The sequence below is a fragment of the Caloenas nicobarica genome, chromosome 10 (genome assembly GCF_036013445.1).
Source record: "Caloenas nicobarica isolate bCalNic1 chromosome 10, bCalNic1.hap1, whole genome shotgun sequence".
NCBI classification, from domain to species: domain Eukaryota; kingdom Metazoa; phylum Chordata; class Aves; order Columbiformes; family Columbidae; genus Caloenas; species Caloenas nicobarica.
The window spans coordinates 4,050,294-4,066,191 of record NC_088254.1 but is presented as its reverse complement, the minus strand read 5'-3'; the positions used below and the strand labels follow the sequence as shown (position 1 = coordinate 4,066,191).

General features: G+C 37.7%; 1 protein-coding gene across 12 annotated transcripts in view; it reads left to right on the top strand.

Moving 5' to 3' along the window:
- The window catches only part of HERC1 (HECT and RLD domain containing E3 ubiquitin protein ligase family member 1), a 115,490-nt gene that overhangs the window by 42,249 nt on the left and 57,343 nt on the right, over positions 1–15,898 (top strand). For all 12 annotated transcript variants that reach the window (XM_065641949.1, XM_065641956.1, XM_065641960.1 and 9 more), the window contains exons 8-22: positions 1,245–1,372; positions 2,208–2,352; positions 2,447–2,618; positions 3,746–3,880; positions 5,528–5,693; positions 6,276–6,401; positions 7,587–7,808; positions 9,039–9,191; positions 9,375–9,507; positions 9,991–10,182; positions 11,072–11,293; positions 12,157–12,330; positions 14,004–14,118; positions 14,210–14,330; positions 14,742–14,913. In XM_065641949.1, the coding sequence (XP_065498021.1) occupies positions 1,245–1,372; positions 2,208–2,352; positions 2,447–2,618; positions 3,746–3,880; positions 5,528–5,693; positions 6,276–6,401; positions 7,587–7,808; positions 9,039–9,191; positions 9,375–9,507; positions 9,991–10,182; positions 11,072–11,293; positions 12,157–12,330; positions 14,004–14,118; positions 14,210–14,330; positions 14,742–14,913 (2,376 nt within the window). The remainder of the gene's footprint in view (positions 1–1,244; positions 1,373–2,207; positions 2,353–2,446; positions 2,619–3,745; positions 3,881–5,527; positions 5,694–6,275; positions 6,402–7,586; positions 7,809–9,038; positions 9,192–9,374; positions 9,508–9,990; positions 10,183–11,071; positions 11,294–12,156; positions 12,331–14,003; positions 14,119–14,209; positions 14,331–14,741; positions 14,914–15,898) is intronic.

Here is a 15,898-nt window from a genome sequence, read left to right as displayed (position 1 = left end):
ACTATCAAAAAGAATAGGGGTTTCACAGAGCAGAAAGCTCAATGAATGCATAAGCAATTGTGGAAAAAATGCTTTGCTGCTAACTTTCAAATAAACTCACTTACTTGATGTGGCAATAACTGTATTCATGTATTAAAACTGTTGCATTTAAACTGCCTCTTGAAGAAACAATCTCCCATCTCAAAAATGAAAGGCTTCTAAGCCTCATTGCCAGTAGATGCTTTGTCAAACACATAATTGTTCATTTTCTACTATTACAGTATTTAGCTAAAATTGGTTAGGCTGCTAGATAAAATTAAAATTCAGAATCGCTGTATTATTGCTGCCGAGCCTAGGAGAGGAAAATGCAGCCTACAGAAATCTCATCATCAAACTGGTGGTTAGTGGAACTGGTAGGAATTCATATTTCATTCAAAAGCTAGCTCTGACATGCGCATATAGAATTGTTCCCACTCCTCTGTCTCCCTCTTTCTGTTATTTCACTTGAAAAATCATTTTTTAATGGGACAGACACCTTAACCGTCACGAAGTATTGGAGTTTGCTCTTCTGTTTCAGTAAATTATAAACAGTTTGCCTTTTGGATGTTAGTGATGTGGTACAAAAATAGTGTTATAGGAAGGCTAAAACAACATGAATCAAAGCACGACCTTTGTAGAAATTATCAGTCTTTGTAACATATTTCACATTTTGGTTTTTTCTCCTTCCTTTTGAGGAATGTTTTTCTGGCAACACTCTGATGTGGTCTAGTGGCAGTCCTTGTTTTTGAGGTCATTGATTGAAAATGGTGAAGTCATGGAGACAAATAGCTGTATTCAAGAGAAACTTAAAGGGAGGAATGCGGGAATAAAAATATTAATGTGTACACAAATGCACACAGCTGTTAGGAGACAATGCAGAAAAGTTGGCGTTTTTTTCAAGTCACTTCATAAAGTAGGATAGAGAATTTTTTATATCTTTTTTTTTTTGCCAAATATGAAAAGGTTTAGTGCTTTGGAAGGCTTTAGTAATTAAACAGCAGGCAATGAATAGTGTAGATATATGGAATTAAGATTTCAAATTTAAATACAAGTTTCCCCAAGTCTGTAATTACTTCAGTCGAAACAACAGGTTTTGTAGTAGGTTTTAATTTAAAAAATATACACTGACATTTTCGGAAACCCAAAGAGAATTCTTTTTGGGTACTTAGAATTGTTGTAGTTTATATATTAAAAATACCTTCCACTTGTGTTTCCTCCTTTTGTAGGCAAGCTTGGTCATGGTGATACAAATAGAGTATATAAACCTAAAGTTATAGAAGCCCTGCAAGGAATGTTTATTCGAAAAGTTTGTGCTGGGAGCCAATCTTCACTTGCCTTGACATCGACAGGGCAGGTAGGCAACAGCAAGGGTTCACTCAAATGATAGAGGTGGTGAAGACGGTGTGGGTTCATTATTTCAGCATTTATTTTGACTGTTGAGAAAATATTCAACTAGTACTTAAACATCAGTAAAACTCTTGATTAGAAATTGACTAAAGTGTTGAGATCCTGATGCACTAGAGTAATGAAAAATGTGCTGAAGAGTCATCTACAAGTACACTTTTCAAGAGTCTTGCTTAGCCATGGAAAACAAATTATTTTTAGGTTAGTAAATGTAATCAGTCCAAAACCAAATTGGATTCAGGAAGTAAAGTGGGTTCTGGAAGCAAAAAAGCAGCGAAAGGCTTGTAATTTTTAATGCATTAACCAACTTAGTTGGTTAAGTGATTTAATAGCTTTTTTAAAATGCATCTGAGTTTTAGAATATAGGTGTTAACAGAAACTTTTCTTTCTAATCTGTAAAATCTCAGGAGAGCTTGGAGAGAAATGTTTAGTTGGTAAATGGGGGCCCTTGCTGCTATAATGTGTGTGCATGTAAGACAATAAGCATTTCTACACGTGTACCCTCAGTGACCCCACTGTGATGCTGAGGCAGTGGGGTTTGCAGGGTGGAACTGGGAGTGCTGAAGTGACTGTAGCAGTTTCTTTTCTTGCAACAGCCTCCCCATTGATGTGGCCAGTGATCTGAGTGGTTGGGCAGAAAAAAAAGTGCTGGGAAAGCACTGTTCGTGTTTTGTTGAAAACGTAATTGCGATTAACGTGCAGGGGGTTATCTGGTATTTTGTTTGTTCGTGGTCACCAGTAATACAAATTTGACGTGCTGATGTTTTGTGGTTGGTTTGCCCTAGGTTTACGCATGGGGCTGCGGCGCGTGCCTTGGCTGTGGCTCTTCGGAGGCAACTGCTCTCAGACCTAAGCTTATTGAAGAATTGGCTGCTACAAGAATAGTTGATATTTCGATTGGTGACAGTCACTGTTTGGCACTTTCTCACGGTAAATAGAATAAGGTGTAAAAAGACACAGTATTCCTCTTGATCAAAAGCAGCTGTATCTCAGGTTTTGCTTTCTGCTTTGTTTATGTTTATAGATAACGAAGTTTATGCTTGGGGTAACAATTCAATGGGACAGTGTGGTCAGGGAAACTCTACTGGTCCCATTACTAAACCGAAGAAAGTAAATGGTTTAGATGGAGTTGCAATTCAACAGATTTCAGCAGGAACATCCCACAGCCTTGCCTGGACAGCTCTCCCGAGGGACAGGTAACACTGACATTGGGGGACAGGGATAATTTCTTTTTATACAAGTCCACTTTGGGATACATGTAGGTCTTCCCTGAAGGCGTTAACTGCGTCACGCGTTTCAAGTATTCTGCTTGTAATGTTTTGAACTGGAGAGTCTTTTCTTCTTTCTCACCTTCTCTTTCTCTTCCTCTCTTTCCTTCTCTTCTTTCTTCCTTTTAAACTGTTAGGGACTACAAGTGAAAATATAGCAACACCAAGGATTTGGCTATTAGTTATTTGTGTATGAAGATTTCTTACTTGCTGTTGGACAGAAATTACCTCTGTTTACTAAAAATTGACAAGTTAGGCAGTGGGAGGAGAAAACACTCACTTTTTAAACTCCCTCTGATGAGATTTTTGTATGGCTTAGGCAGTTTGCTTGAGTGTAACAAGGAGTAAACTAAGAACAAGACTTGGGGAAATAGGGAAGTTTAGAGCAACTACTGATGTGGATTTAAACATTTTAACAAATTTCTGGATGGTTAGTTGGTAACCTGACCTAAAAGCAGGTACCTAAATAAATAATTTGATTATTAACATACAATAACTGAAATAATACTTTGTTACACCAAAGACATGAGCAAATGATTGAACTGGTAAACTTTAGGTGTATAGATGGGCTAACACAAAGGAATAGAAAAACAATATTTGGAAGATAATTCCAGAAGAATTTCAAATGCCCTGTTTTAAAGGGAGCTATCTTAGAAAAATCAGTTAAGAAAATAGATTCAAATAGTACTAAGTGGTACTACTCCTCTTGAATTCTCCCTACATCGTATCAAAGTCTCTTTATTAATCCGGCATTTGTACAAAAACCAGGTTTGTGAGTATTGGTCAGCTTTTGCATGAAGCAGATGAAATACATATGGCTTTATATTTATGACATTGTAGGTGTTTTTGTTCATACATGAAGAGTGTTTCATTTGTAAAGGCCTTTACAGAAAGGAGAGCAGAAAATACCTTCAAGGGTGAGGAAGTTAGTCAGCCTCAATCATCATATTATTTTGTTATAAGAAAAAAGTGGGTTTGGTCAAGCGTGTACTCAACCTGCTTAAACTGTTCATGGGAATATTTTCGTAGTAACTTCTTTTGATGTTTGATTCCAGGCAAGTTGTGGCATGGCACAGACCCTATTGTGTGGACCTTGAAGAAAGTACCTTTTCGCATCTTCGTTCTTTCCTTGAGCACTACTGTGACAAAATTAACAGTGAAATACCCCCTCTTCCTTTTCCTTCATCAAGGTATGTACAGCATATGCATGTTACAGATTTTTATAAATGTTTTTCTTCACAGCAGTGGTGCATGGCTTCGTCCTGGTTAGTCTTCTCTTTAACAAGCATAGGTCTGGTTTATGTACTCATTCAGGTGCTGTTTCTTTGTATGACAGAGGAGCTTTTCAGTACCTCTGATGCAGTAGGAACGTTTGTCTGGAATTTATTTTAGTTATGCACTGAACTAAATATTTTCTTTCAGAGTTATCCTTTAAAACACATTTTTCTATGTAGTTGAAATGCATTTACTGCTTCTCTACATTATTTCTGCTTTGCAAGTTCTAATCTACTGATTAGGAAAAAAAAACCCTCTTCAGGTGATAATCCATCAATCCATACATTCAGTTATTGACTAACACACGTATGATGCTCAGACCAGGGGCTGTATAGCTGCTATTACCTTCTTTCTATCTAAGGAATTAGGATGTTTTTCTACAAGTGTTTTCAGCATGTGAGGGTGGGCTGTTGGCTTCGTGCAGCTCAAGGCCTCTGGTCACCTCTGGAGAAACAGAAATCGTTCAGAATGCATGAAACGCTTTCTAAAGGTCATGTATGACGCTGTTGTTCCGGTTATGTCCAGTAGCATAACTGTTTTCCAGCTCAATGATCAAAATGGAGAAAGGCAGTTCAGTTTTTTCAGGAACTGATTTGTCTATGAAATTTTGTAATGAGGCATAGCATTACAGTTACAGCAGTTTGCTTCTGCTGCAGACAGAGGTCAGTAGTGACATCTAGGACATTTCGTGGCCAGTTCCATGTGGGATATTATTTATTTTATGTTGTTTGATTTTATTTCACTGTATTTTTTAAGATAAGATAGTCCATTAGTTTTGAAAATGCAAGCTGCTTCTCACAAACGTGAGACTTGTAGACATGAATTCCCATATAGACATACATTTCCACAAATTTATCTTTTCTGGAAGGTCCTCCAGAAAATGAAATGCAACAAAACTAAGCCTGTGTTGATAGTGCCATGTTAACTAAAACAGCCTCTTGACAAATCATCAGTAATTCTTACTACAGCTTCCAGATTTGAGTCTTTTTAGCAAAGGTGATGTTTTAAATGTATTGCTGTTGGATAACTTAAGCATGAATGTTTCCTCACTGATGTTTGCAAAAACCACCATAAATGTCAAAGATCCTTATGAATCTTTTTTCTTTGCTACAAAGTCTTTCAAAAGTTTTTTTAAGAAGACCAGAAATTAATATTACAACTTTCGTTATTAATCCAATGGTTGTACTCCTAAATCTTCTGAGAGAAGATTGCATTGGTTACTTCTTTCAAGGTTTATTTTTTCTTTTATGTGAGGCATACATTTATCTGTCTATTTGTGTGCTTTGGGGTGATTTTGCCTCCTAATTCATGGGAAGACTATTCTAAATTGGATGCCTCTTGGAACCACAAAGATGCTTTTCTCTATTCTGGTTTTGGTTTTTGTTCTTTTAAGCAGATTGGCAATAGGTTTTCAGAGGAGTTTCTTTAAAGTCCTGGTTGTAATTTACTTATCTTTCTGGTATGTGAAATCGAACGAGAGTGAAAAGCTTAGTGCACAGATAAGTGAAAGGGGACTAAGGCTAATAATCGCTGAGATCGACAGGATGTATTTCTTTTTACAGGGAACATCACAATTTTCTTAAATTGTGTTTGAAGCTTCTTTCTAACCACCTTGCCCTTGCACTGGCTGGCGGTGTAGCTACCAGCATTCTTGGCCGGCAAGCCGGTCCGCTTCGAAATTTGTTGTTTAGACTGATGGACTCTTCTGTCCCTGATGAAATTCAGGAAGTAAGTAATGCTTTTCCGTTTACATGTGAAAATTCTGCTACACTTTTTCTTTGACTGTGTGATTAGAGATTTCTCTTTCTGAACTTGGCACTTAGATGAACGTGATTCTGACTTACCAGTTTTACTCATTAAATTTAAAAAATTCAATCACCGTCACTGTTTTATGATGTGAAAGCAGAGGAGAATGTTTGAATGAGAATTTCAAAAAGCTGCTTTTATTTTGTAACATTTTAATTATCATTGCTTGTAATAGCCTAAAATGTTAGTGTTGTGGATTGAGTAGCTAACTTAGTTGAGTAACTTCTCCTAAGATGGCTCTCTTACGGGAAATAGCAACTTAGAACTGATTTTTTTTTTTTTTGACAATATTTTGGTCTCATTTCACTCCTTTGGTGTGCTGCACGTCATTGCATTACAGAATAAAACATTAATGTGCTATTGTGTGCTAGAATTCTGACAGTAAATGAAATTAAGTGGATGTTTTGGATATTTTGTGTGGGATGTACTGTATTTTTTAAAGGTACAATTGAGTTGATTTCCCCCCCGCCACTGAAGAAGTATTTTCTGCTACTCTAATTTTAGGTTGTAATTGAGACTCTGTCAGTAGGAGCAACTATGCTGCTTCCTCCCTTGCGAGAGAGAATGGAGTTGCTACATTCTCTTCTACCCCAAGGTCCTGATAGATGGGAAAGCTTATCAAAAGGACAGGTAAAGTAAAATAAAAATAATTTGTGCTTTAAAATCTCTCTTGTTTTTTCTGGAGGTGAGCCTCCTTTGCAGAGTGCAGGCACATTATTGGTGAGATACAGTACAAAGCCCAGCTTAACAAAATCTGTAGCCTGGCTAAATCAGGATGCAGTGATGTAAGGAGCACTACATTTTCTCAAGTGAAGCTTCACTACAGAAAGGATAGGAATTGCTGTGTTAGTGTATCAAGACAAGTTTAAAGGTTAGATATTTTTGAATACTAGACTGATTTAACAAGTTTTGGTAACAGAAAATTAACTGTTTTCTGGGAAGAATACTTGTATATGCTTTGCCTATATGGATTTTACCCTACTTCCCAAAGATGACTGGGATGTTCCTTGTTTTCTTCTTTCTTAAATATGAAGAAGAAGAATTAATGCAGGTTAGGAGACTTACCCAGTGTCCTACAAATGGAAGGAAAGAAATTCAAGGAGCATCTGTTCCTGTCCTTGAGGGCAGTAGGTACTGATGCTTCAGCAGTAGCCTTGGGTTAAAAACATGAGAGAAACTATTATTCAGTTCTGTAGCATAGGATCCTCGTCAAATCCTTTATTTTGTAAACTATAAAATAGACTGGTTTACACTGATACTAAAAACTATGAAATAGAATCTTCTGATTGTAATCTTCTGAAGATTTATTTTTTAGTACCAGTACTAATGAAAACCCCTGACAATTACTAGGGTAGAGCAAGCTTAGTTTTATGAGGAGTCATAACCAGCAACAGTGGGGAACAATACTGAAATTGCAGGTCATGACTACATCTACCACCTCCCTTGTACGCTTGCCCTGCTTTTTACCCTTTCCTTTTTCCTATGTATAAATTAGAATAATTACCCTCCACTTCCCCCCGCCCATAATCAGAGAACTAGAACAAACTGGAGAAAGCATTTGGTCCAATGTCTAATCTCTTAATCTCATATTTTTAATAGGTATGGTCTTGTAATTCAGTATCTTTATCTGTTCCCTAATACTACAAATCTGCAGAAAAAACTTTGGATTTTTTTGGTGAAGTCCTCCAGCTTATTTTCACATCTCATTAGAATATTTTTATTGCATAACTGTGCCTGATGCTTTTTTCTTCTTAGCTCATTATTTTATCTTCATTAATGACGAGTGTTTTCTTGTGTCTAAACATTTTTCTTTAGAGAATGCAATTGGATATTATTCTGACGAGCTTGCAGGATCACACCCATGTAGCTTCCCTGCTCGGCTATAGCTCACCCTCTGATGCCACAGAAACGTCCTCATTGTGTATCAGCTACGGAAATCTCTCGGATCAAACGTACGCTGTCCAGAGCAGTCACCCGGATACTCATCTGGCTGAAATCTTAATGAAGACTCTTCTAAGAAATTTGGGATTTTATACAGTATGTATAGGACTTGTGTTTATTTATTTATTTATTTATTAAATGGTAATGAATGTTGGGTGCTTAGCAGGGTTAGGTGGTTTTCCCCACTTTCAGAAAATGATGCTCTTCTTGTTTATCTAAAGTAGCATTGCCATATGTATTTGTCCTGCAGTGGACTAAAATCAGTTAAATAGTCTCTAACATTATGGTTCTAATGTTATTGTAGTGGTATTTATTGTTTAACCTGGCTTATGTAGATGGTTTCATATCGGACTGAAGTATTTTATTGCTCTGACTTTGGCTTCAGAATTTTTTGGAGGATAGAATGTAACACATCAAGTAAGTAAATTGTGTGGAACCCTTTTTGTCAGTATAATCTCAGCCACCAGGGCAAGACAGGCAGGTACCAGGAATGGGAACGTGTTCAGTTAACCTCACTACGGTAACTACCTTCTCATAGTTCAGCAAGTACAGATCAGCCATGTTATTTAGCTAGTGTGTCAGGTTGTTATTCTTAGCTGAACAATGGTAGAGGCTGCTGAAAAGTTTAGGGGAGTGTAAGAGCAAGTAACTGACTGTTTCACCTTTTTGTTCAACTAGCCAGTTAAATATAATGGCGAAAAGAAATCAGAGATTTTTACCTTTCTGGCATAGCATCCCTGTCTCCTGAGGGCGATGAGGGTTGGTAGTTTCTTGTTCTTTTTTCTAGACCTCCACCAGTTGTCTAGATTGAGCTATCTGCTTTGAATTTTTTACTTGAAACTACCATAGTTTTTTCAGTAGCATTCAGAATGAAGTCAAGCAGCCCCATCTACCTTCTGCTCCTTTTCTTGCCATCTCAGACAATGCAAGGAAGGATTCTAATCTGAAACATTTTATGTATTAGCCTGCAATAAATTCTAAAGGGTTGTTACTTTTTTTAAACATATTGTGATTTTGGGGGTCAGGGTGGGACAAAAGTTCTTTCATCCAGTTATCCTTGATGAGTTGAAAGAAAAATTTCTGAATCTGAAAATACCCTTTTTAGGCCGCTCGACAGCTGTCACCATCACTACGGTGACATTCTAAATGATTGTAATTTCAAATTTGGTTATCCCATAATCCACTTGACATTATCCGATTTCTTTTATAATCACAGGTGCAAATGGTAAAGGTGAAAAAGCTTCTTAAGGTGATAGTAAAGTGTTATTGCATTTGAAGGCAGAGTGAATTGTTCTTTCCCCCCGCCCCCCCTTTTTGTCTTAATAGGACCAAGCCTTTGGAGAACTGGAAAAAAACAGTGATAAATTCTTACTGGGTACATCATCGTCAGAAAACAGCCAGCCTGCTCATCTTCATGAGCTTTTATGTTCACTGCAGAAACAGTTGCTGGCTTATTGCCACATCAACAGCGTTAGTGAGGTGTGTGTCCTTATTTTTATCATTTGGGGTGGGGAAATTAATTCAATATGCATGAGCACCAGAATGTTGTAAGATTCCTGTTGAAAATCTTCTAAGTATGTGAAAGCTAAACTAATTTAAATAATGAACCCCTTAAATACATTTCAAAGTTATTCTTATGTTTGGTTGGTTGTTTTCTTCCAGAATTCCAGCAGCGTGGCCCTGCTTCACAAACACCTGCAGCTTTTATTGCCTCATGCCACAGATATCTATTCCCGTTCCGCAACGCTGCTTAAGGAAAGCTCTTGGAATGGTAGTGTTGGGGAAAAACTGAGAGGTCAGTGTTCATGGAAAAATCAGTAATGGTGGCACCGTAAGCTTAGGGCAGTTCTTGTTTGTTTGGCTTCGAATAATAAAATACCTTATTTTCCCCATATCTGCATAAAGTAGGCATCCCAAGCCTCCCTCAAAGGAGATCAAGTGTCTACCCAAGGATAGCATCTACTTCATGTTTTTAATAAAACATTTTGCATATAGGAAAAATACAGAATAGAGAGGATATTGTCTCTGTGCATTATTGTTTCAGTTTTGTCAGTTTTAGATTTCTTAAAAGTACCTTTTTCTTGAAATTTCTGAAAAATACGTAACTACAATATGGAATGGATTAATAATTCTTAAACAGCCCAATTCAACATGTGCACTTGAGACATTTTGAGGTAGCTGATATATTTTTATGCAATTCTTTCTGACTTGTTAAATTGTGCTTGGAATGTAATTATATTCTGAATTATAATTATAGTTATATCTTTTTTCTCTGTAGATGTTATTTATGTATCGGCTGCTGGTAGTATGCTCTCTCAGATTGTCAACTCATTATTGTTACTGCCAGTATCAGTAGCTCGGCCTTTGTTGAGTTATCTGCTAGATCTGTTGCCACCTTTAGATCGTCTTAACAGACTGTTACCTGCTGCAGCCCTTTTAGAAGATCAAGAGCTACAGTGGCCACTTCATGGTAAGTGTAATATCTAACACACTTTTAATCCGAAAAATAAATAATGGCATGTCATCTTCTCATAGTGGAAGTTTATATTTCCCGCTAAGTGTCTTGCTACATCTCCTCTTCAACCATATGGCCGAGAGCATCGTCCCGCCGCTTTTAGAGCTCTGACAGACATGGTGCCGTGGCCGCTTTCTGGGGAGCCTGTTCAGTGACTGACCACCCACCCTCTCAATAAAGAACCTTTTCCTAATGTCTGATCTGAACTTCCTCTGACGCAACTGAGAGATAATTTTGTCGCAATCTGTTTACTTCCATGTCCAAATTTGATTTCTGCTTTCCATTTCATGGTGTAATAGAATTTTAACTTAAAATCATTACTTACCTGCCGAATTCCTGAATATGTGCCACCATGTATTTCTGGTGCCAATGAAATAGAAATATAAAACCAGAGGTAAAGTGACCAAAATTTGTGATAGGAGATGCTATGCTTATTTGCCATTCATTGACTTTTTAATTAATATTTTTGGCAAGGTTTTATCCTTTTATTAAGTGCTGTTTCCAGTTAATATCATTTATCTATGCATGTTTATCAGAACAAATAGAAATATGTATTGGACAAGAATAGGTCCTTGTGCAGAGTTTAAAAGAGCCTTTACTTCACTGAGTGTGAACAGTTGTCCCATGAATGGTGATGGCCTCTGCTCTGCTGACGTTACGATGTTAACTGATCTATTTGTCCTAACTGGTGTTTCTTCAACTTATAAGTCCTTGACTGAGAGACAAATCTGCCAGTAACTGGGAAAGATTAACAAGATCTGCCATTAACTTTACTAATTTTGGAATTGTTTTTAACATCTGTGCGACAGTGACTGATTTGACAGTTTATTGCTCCTACTTTTAGGTGGACCTGAATTAATTGATCCTGCTGGAGTGCCCCTACCGCAGCCTGCCCAGTCCTGGGTCTGGCTGGTTGATCTGGAGAGGACGGTGGCTCTGCTGATCGGGCGCTGTCTGGGTGGCATGCTGCAGGGGCCGGCCGTGTCCCCCGAGGAACAGGACACAGCCTACTGGCTGAAAACTCCACTTTTCAGTGATGGGGTAGAAATGGATATTCCTCATTTAGGTAAGCTGTTAAATGTCTAATTGACATTGTAAATATTGGTGCTCAGTTTTGAAATGTCTCATGTTGGTTGAATAAGGGATTGTCTTTCAGCGTTCCTGTCTACTCAGATAGTGACACAAAAAGTTGCAAAATGGATATTTAAGTGTACGCTGTAGTTTACAAAGGGTCTTGGAAATGCATATGGAAGGAAGAAATCTGCAATTTCTCAGTGAAAGGAGTAACAAAGACTTCACTGTGGTAACTTTAAATGTTTTACTCTTAGATGCTCAGCACCGAACAGACACACCAGGGGCTCCATTGTTCATGTTTATTATTGAAAAATATTACCTTAAGTTGTACTCTGCTTACAAAGTGGAATTTTTATTAATTAGAAATCATACTAATAACAACAAACTTCAATCCTTCTTATCTACCAGAAATGTTAAAAGGACTCAGAATTAGTATTTTTAGTCATCCCTTCCTATCCGAATAATGCACATACTTCTGCTTCTCTGTGGCCTGTTCCTCTTGGTTCGTATCTTCTTATTCCTCTGATTCTGAGTAGACTACTTCAAGACATACTTACAAATTATAGTATTTCGAAATGGGTCCAGATACAGTAATTGCAAGTGTATGGCTATATAGTTCAGGTAGAATTAATAATACAGAATTATGGTATTGAAGCAGAGTTGGATAATACTTCTAAATCTTCATGCATTTTAGGTAAATTGAAACTCTAAGTCACTTTGTTCCTTATCTAACATGAGTTTGTAGGCAGACAATGAAATGTCTTGATTTTTTTTTTTAATGGAGAGCAAAAGTTGTTTTATGCTCTTTTAGACAGATGCATGAGTTTAACTTCTCAGGTGTTTCCCTTCTTTTAGACAAATGCATGAGCTCCTTACTAGAAGTGGCCCTGTCTGGAAATGAGGAACAGAAGCCATTTGATTATAAGCTGAGACCTGAGATTTCTGTTTATGTTGATTTGGCCTTGGGTTGTACAAAAGAGCCAGCAAGGAGCCTTTGGATCAGTATGCAAGACTATGCTGTTAGTAAAGGTAAGATGTTGGATATGTGTGTGTTAAAAGCATATTTCATGCATCAACTACATGCCTAGCAGAATCCCATGTTTTCTTTGTCAATGACTTTAAATTCTGCGACATGATAAACTTGATTTATGGTCAGGTTCCACGGTCATTGTTTTGCCTTTTCTGTTACTCACTTTTGACATTGGTTCTGGTGTTTGGCAAACATGTAGTTCAAAGTTCTTTTTCACTTCAAGCTGGAAAAAAGAGACTCTTTTTTGCTTACTCAGTTGTTGGTGTTTCTGTTTTCCTAGTAGAGCAGGGTGAAACTTGTAATTAAAAAGAAAAATGGATGGGGAGGAGATGGGGGAAGGCAAAGTAACTTGCGAAATATGTTAGGAATGGGGCGAAGGGGTAAAGTCATCTCTTGTTTTTCAAGTCTCTGGGAGGCTGGCATGGCAATATTAATGGTTCCTCATGCTGATTGCCTAAAATCTGGGTTCCTGCTCAAGCTTCCCAAGTGTCCTTTTAATGAGCATTGTGGTTGTGCTGTAACTTTCTACTGGACCCAGAGATAATTTTCTGTAGCTCTGGCCAAGCAGGCCAGACCAAGAACAGAGCAGAAGGTGGTGTGTGCCTTTTGAGAGCCACACAGAGAGTTCTGCTGCAGAATTCCACCGAAGTAGGAATTCCAGTAAAAAATGCTGGTCGTCTGCTTATAAAATCTGAGATGAATGGGCTAATAAGTATAATTTTGGTTCCGGAATTGGGTGTTTTAGGAGTGGATGTGGTTCTGCTCTGTTCACAATGCCAGCTGGCTGACAGTTGGATGGTGATGGTTAGCGTAGCATCAAATGCAAAGTAATGGAACTTGCTGAAGAGCAGATATGTTAGACTGGACTTTGTGTAGCCAGGTAAGTTTTTGTGATTTCTACAGCTGCTTGCATAGGTAATATTTATTAATAGATAATATTTAATTGAAAAAGTGTTCTGAAGATCTTTGTGAGGAAGTGGGACAGTGGTTATTTTTTCCCCTTGAAAAATGATGGTTCCTTGTTGAGGTTTGCTTGGCACTTTGGTTATTTTATAGTAGAACAGTATCACTTTCGTAATAGTTCTTTCTAAAGTGGGGAAAAATTATTTTGAGACCTGAAAAGCCAGTTTCTGAAAACACTGGATGAACCTTACTTTTGATACCTGAAAATGTCTCTTGTTAATCTTAGCAGTGAAGCTGGTGCTTAAGCTGGTGCTTGTGTTAATAGTTGGCTTTCCTGCTGGAGATGAGACTTTTTCACCCTAAGTGGGTCTGCGAACTAATTCTTGAATGTGGCTTCACCCGCGTGTGACAGAGCAGAAAGTCTCCGATCCGGTGCATTTCTAAGCAAGTTCCCTGTAAATCTGTAACGAGAAGAGCTGCGGTTCGGTGCCGGTGCTGGACAGAAGGGTCGCACCCCCAGTTCAGCTCCTTGGGGCTCCGGTCACAGTTTGTGTTGGACCCTGGGCTGTTGGATCTCAGTGTCCTGAGAGACCAAACTGCGTTTGTCTGAAGCAGCGTATTTATGAGTTATTAGTGCTGAACTTAAGCATTAAAACTGCTTCTAACTTGGAAGATTGAAATGAGTTAAGATTTTTTTTTAAATGTCTTTGAAAGTATATTTGTTGGTTGGAAAGAGCAGCCAGTTTTGATGAATCCTTTCTCTTTTCAGACTGGGATACTGCAACTTTGAGTAATGAATCACTCCTGGATACTGTGTCCAGGTTTGTCCTTGCAGCTCTTCTGAAGCACACGAGTTTACTCAGTCAGGCTTGTGGTGAGAGCAGGCAAGTAACTTAAAGCTACTTTTAAAGTTCAACTTCAATTTTTAAAAGAAAGTTTGTATGATTTTTTTCCTTTCTGGATCTCTTTTTTTAGGTACCAGCCTGGCAAAGCCTTGGCAGAAGTCTACCGCTGCGTATATAAAGTTCGGAGTCGCTTGCTTGCCTGCAAGAACATGGAACTTATTCAGACCAGATCATCCTCAAGAGACAGATGGGTAAGACTGAAAAGCTCTTTTCAGTTCTTCAGGCTTTACTGTGTATTAAGGAAATGTTACATAATGTTAGTTTCATATGTGCTAGTATTTTGGTTCTATCTTGTCAAAAAACTTTCAGGAATTTTCAAATGAAAATGGACAACGTAGAATTAGGAGTCCATTCATCTGTAGTACATGTGGTATTAAATCAGTTGAAGGAAATGATTGATCGACAGTATTTGACTCAAGCACAGCCTGAGCCTAGTTCCAACTTATGTATTTAAAGCCTTATCTTTTTGTTGTTTATTTCACACAACATCAGAAGTATCTTTTTGATAGGGAAAAAACTTATTAAATGCCTGTGTCCTTTTATGTTCATCTTCTGTTTTGATGAGAATTAATTTCATTGTATGTATATTTTTTTAAATCAAGATGTTAGATAACCAAGAATCTGCTGATGTTGATACTCAAGAACACTCTTTTACTCGTACCATTGATGAAGAAGCAGAAATGGAGGAGCAGGCAGAGCGCGACAGAGAAGAAGGACACCCAGAACAAGAAGATGAAGAGGAGGAAAGAGAACACGAAGTTATGACAGCTGGTAGTAAGTACTGGTTATGTGTGTCAATAATGAAGTGTGCTTTGGAAGGACAATGTATTTTTGTCTCTGAGGTAAACCAGAGAAATTATTTAAAAGATGATGAAATATTTCTCTGCGTAAAGACTGTGGGAAGTTTATTTTTATAAAATGGCGTAGTGCTTTTCCTTGGGTAAGAAAAGTCTTTTGATACAAGAGAATGTGAATTCCGGGCAATGGGCTGCCCTCACGCGCAGTTCTCTGGGCATCTGACAGACACCAACATTTCTTATACACGCTGTCTACAAGACTAATCCGTTTCATTTTGTTTTCTCTGGACTTCTATGCGATAGATCTCTGAGTATTCATCTGTAGTTATATATAGAATTTTTGCTGTGTTTGTATGTGTTATCTTGTATGCAATAAGCTTTGAAGGGTCATTTTATTCTGAAGTTTGGAGACAAAACTGCTGTCGATAACAGTGGGCTGACTGAGTTGGAATGCACTTGTACCTTTGAGCATCTCTTCCTGAATCTATTAAAAACTCAGGTTTTAGTCAAAGTTTGGCATTTTGACACTATTTGCAGTACTTTGGTTGTAACGCTATTTGCAGTACATTGGTTGTCTAAAAAATCTGTTTATTTCTTCAGAAGATAACTTGAAAAAGGTGAACTTAGCAAGCTGTTGTTATACTGACTGGGGCTTGTAATCAGGTTAAATGGGCTAATTAATACTTAATTTTTCCAACTTTAGTGAGGCAACATACAACCACACTCAGTTGTTTTTTCTGTTGTTACCCTAGTGTCCTCAAAGACAGAGATTGTGTTAGCCTTTGAAAATTACTGTAGAATTAATATAGCCTAAAAAAGAAAACTGGCGGACTTGAAACATTCAGATTTTTTTCTTTTCTCTTCCAAATGTCATTCCTCTGGATACTGTTAGTATGTTTATCTTTTCCAGCCTCTGCTGTCATCACCTGTTTTGCTGTCAGGGTTTATATTCCCCATTAGGG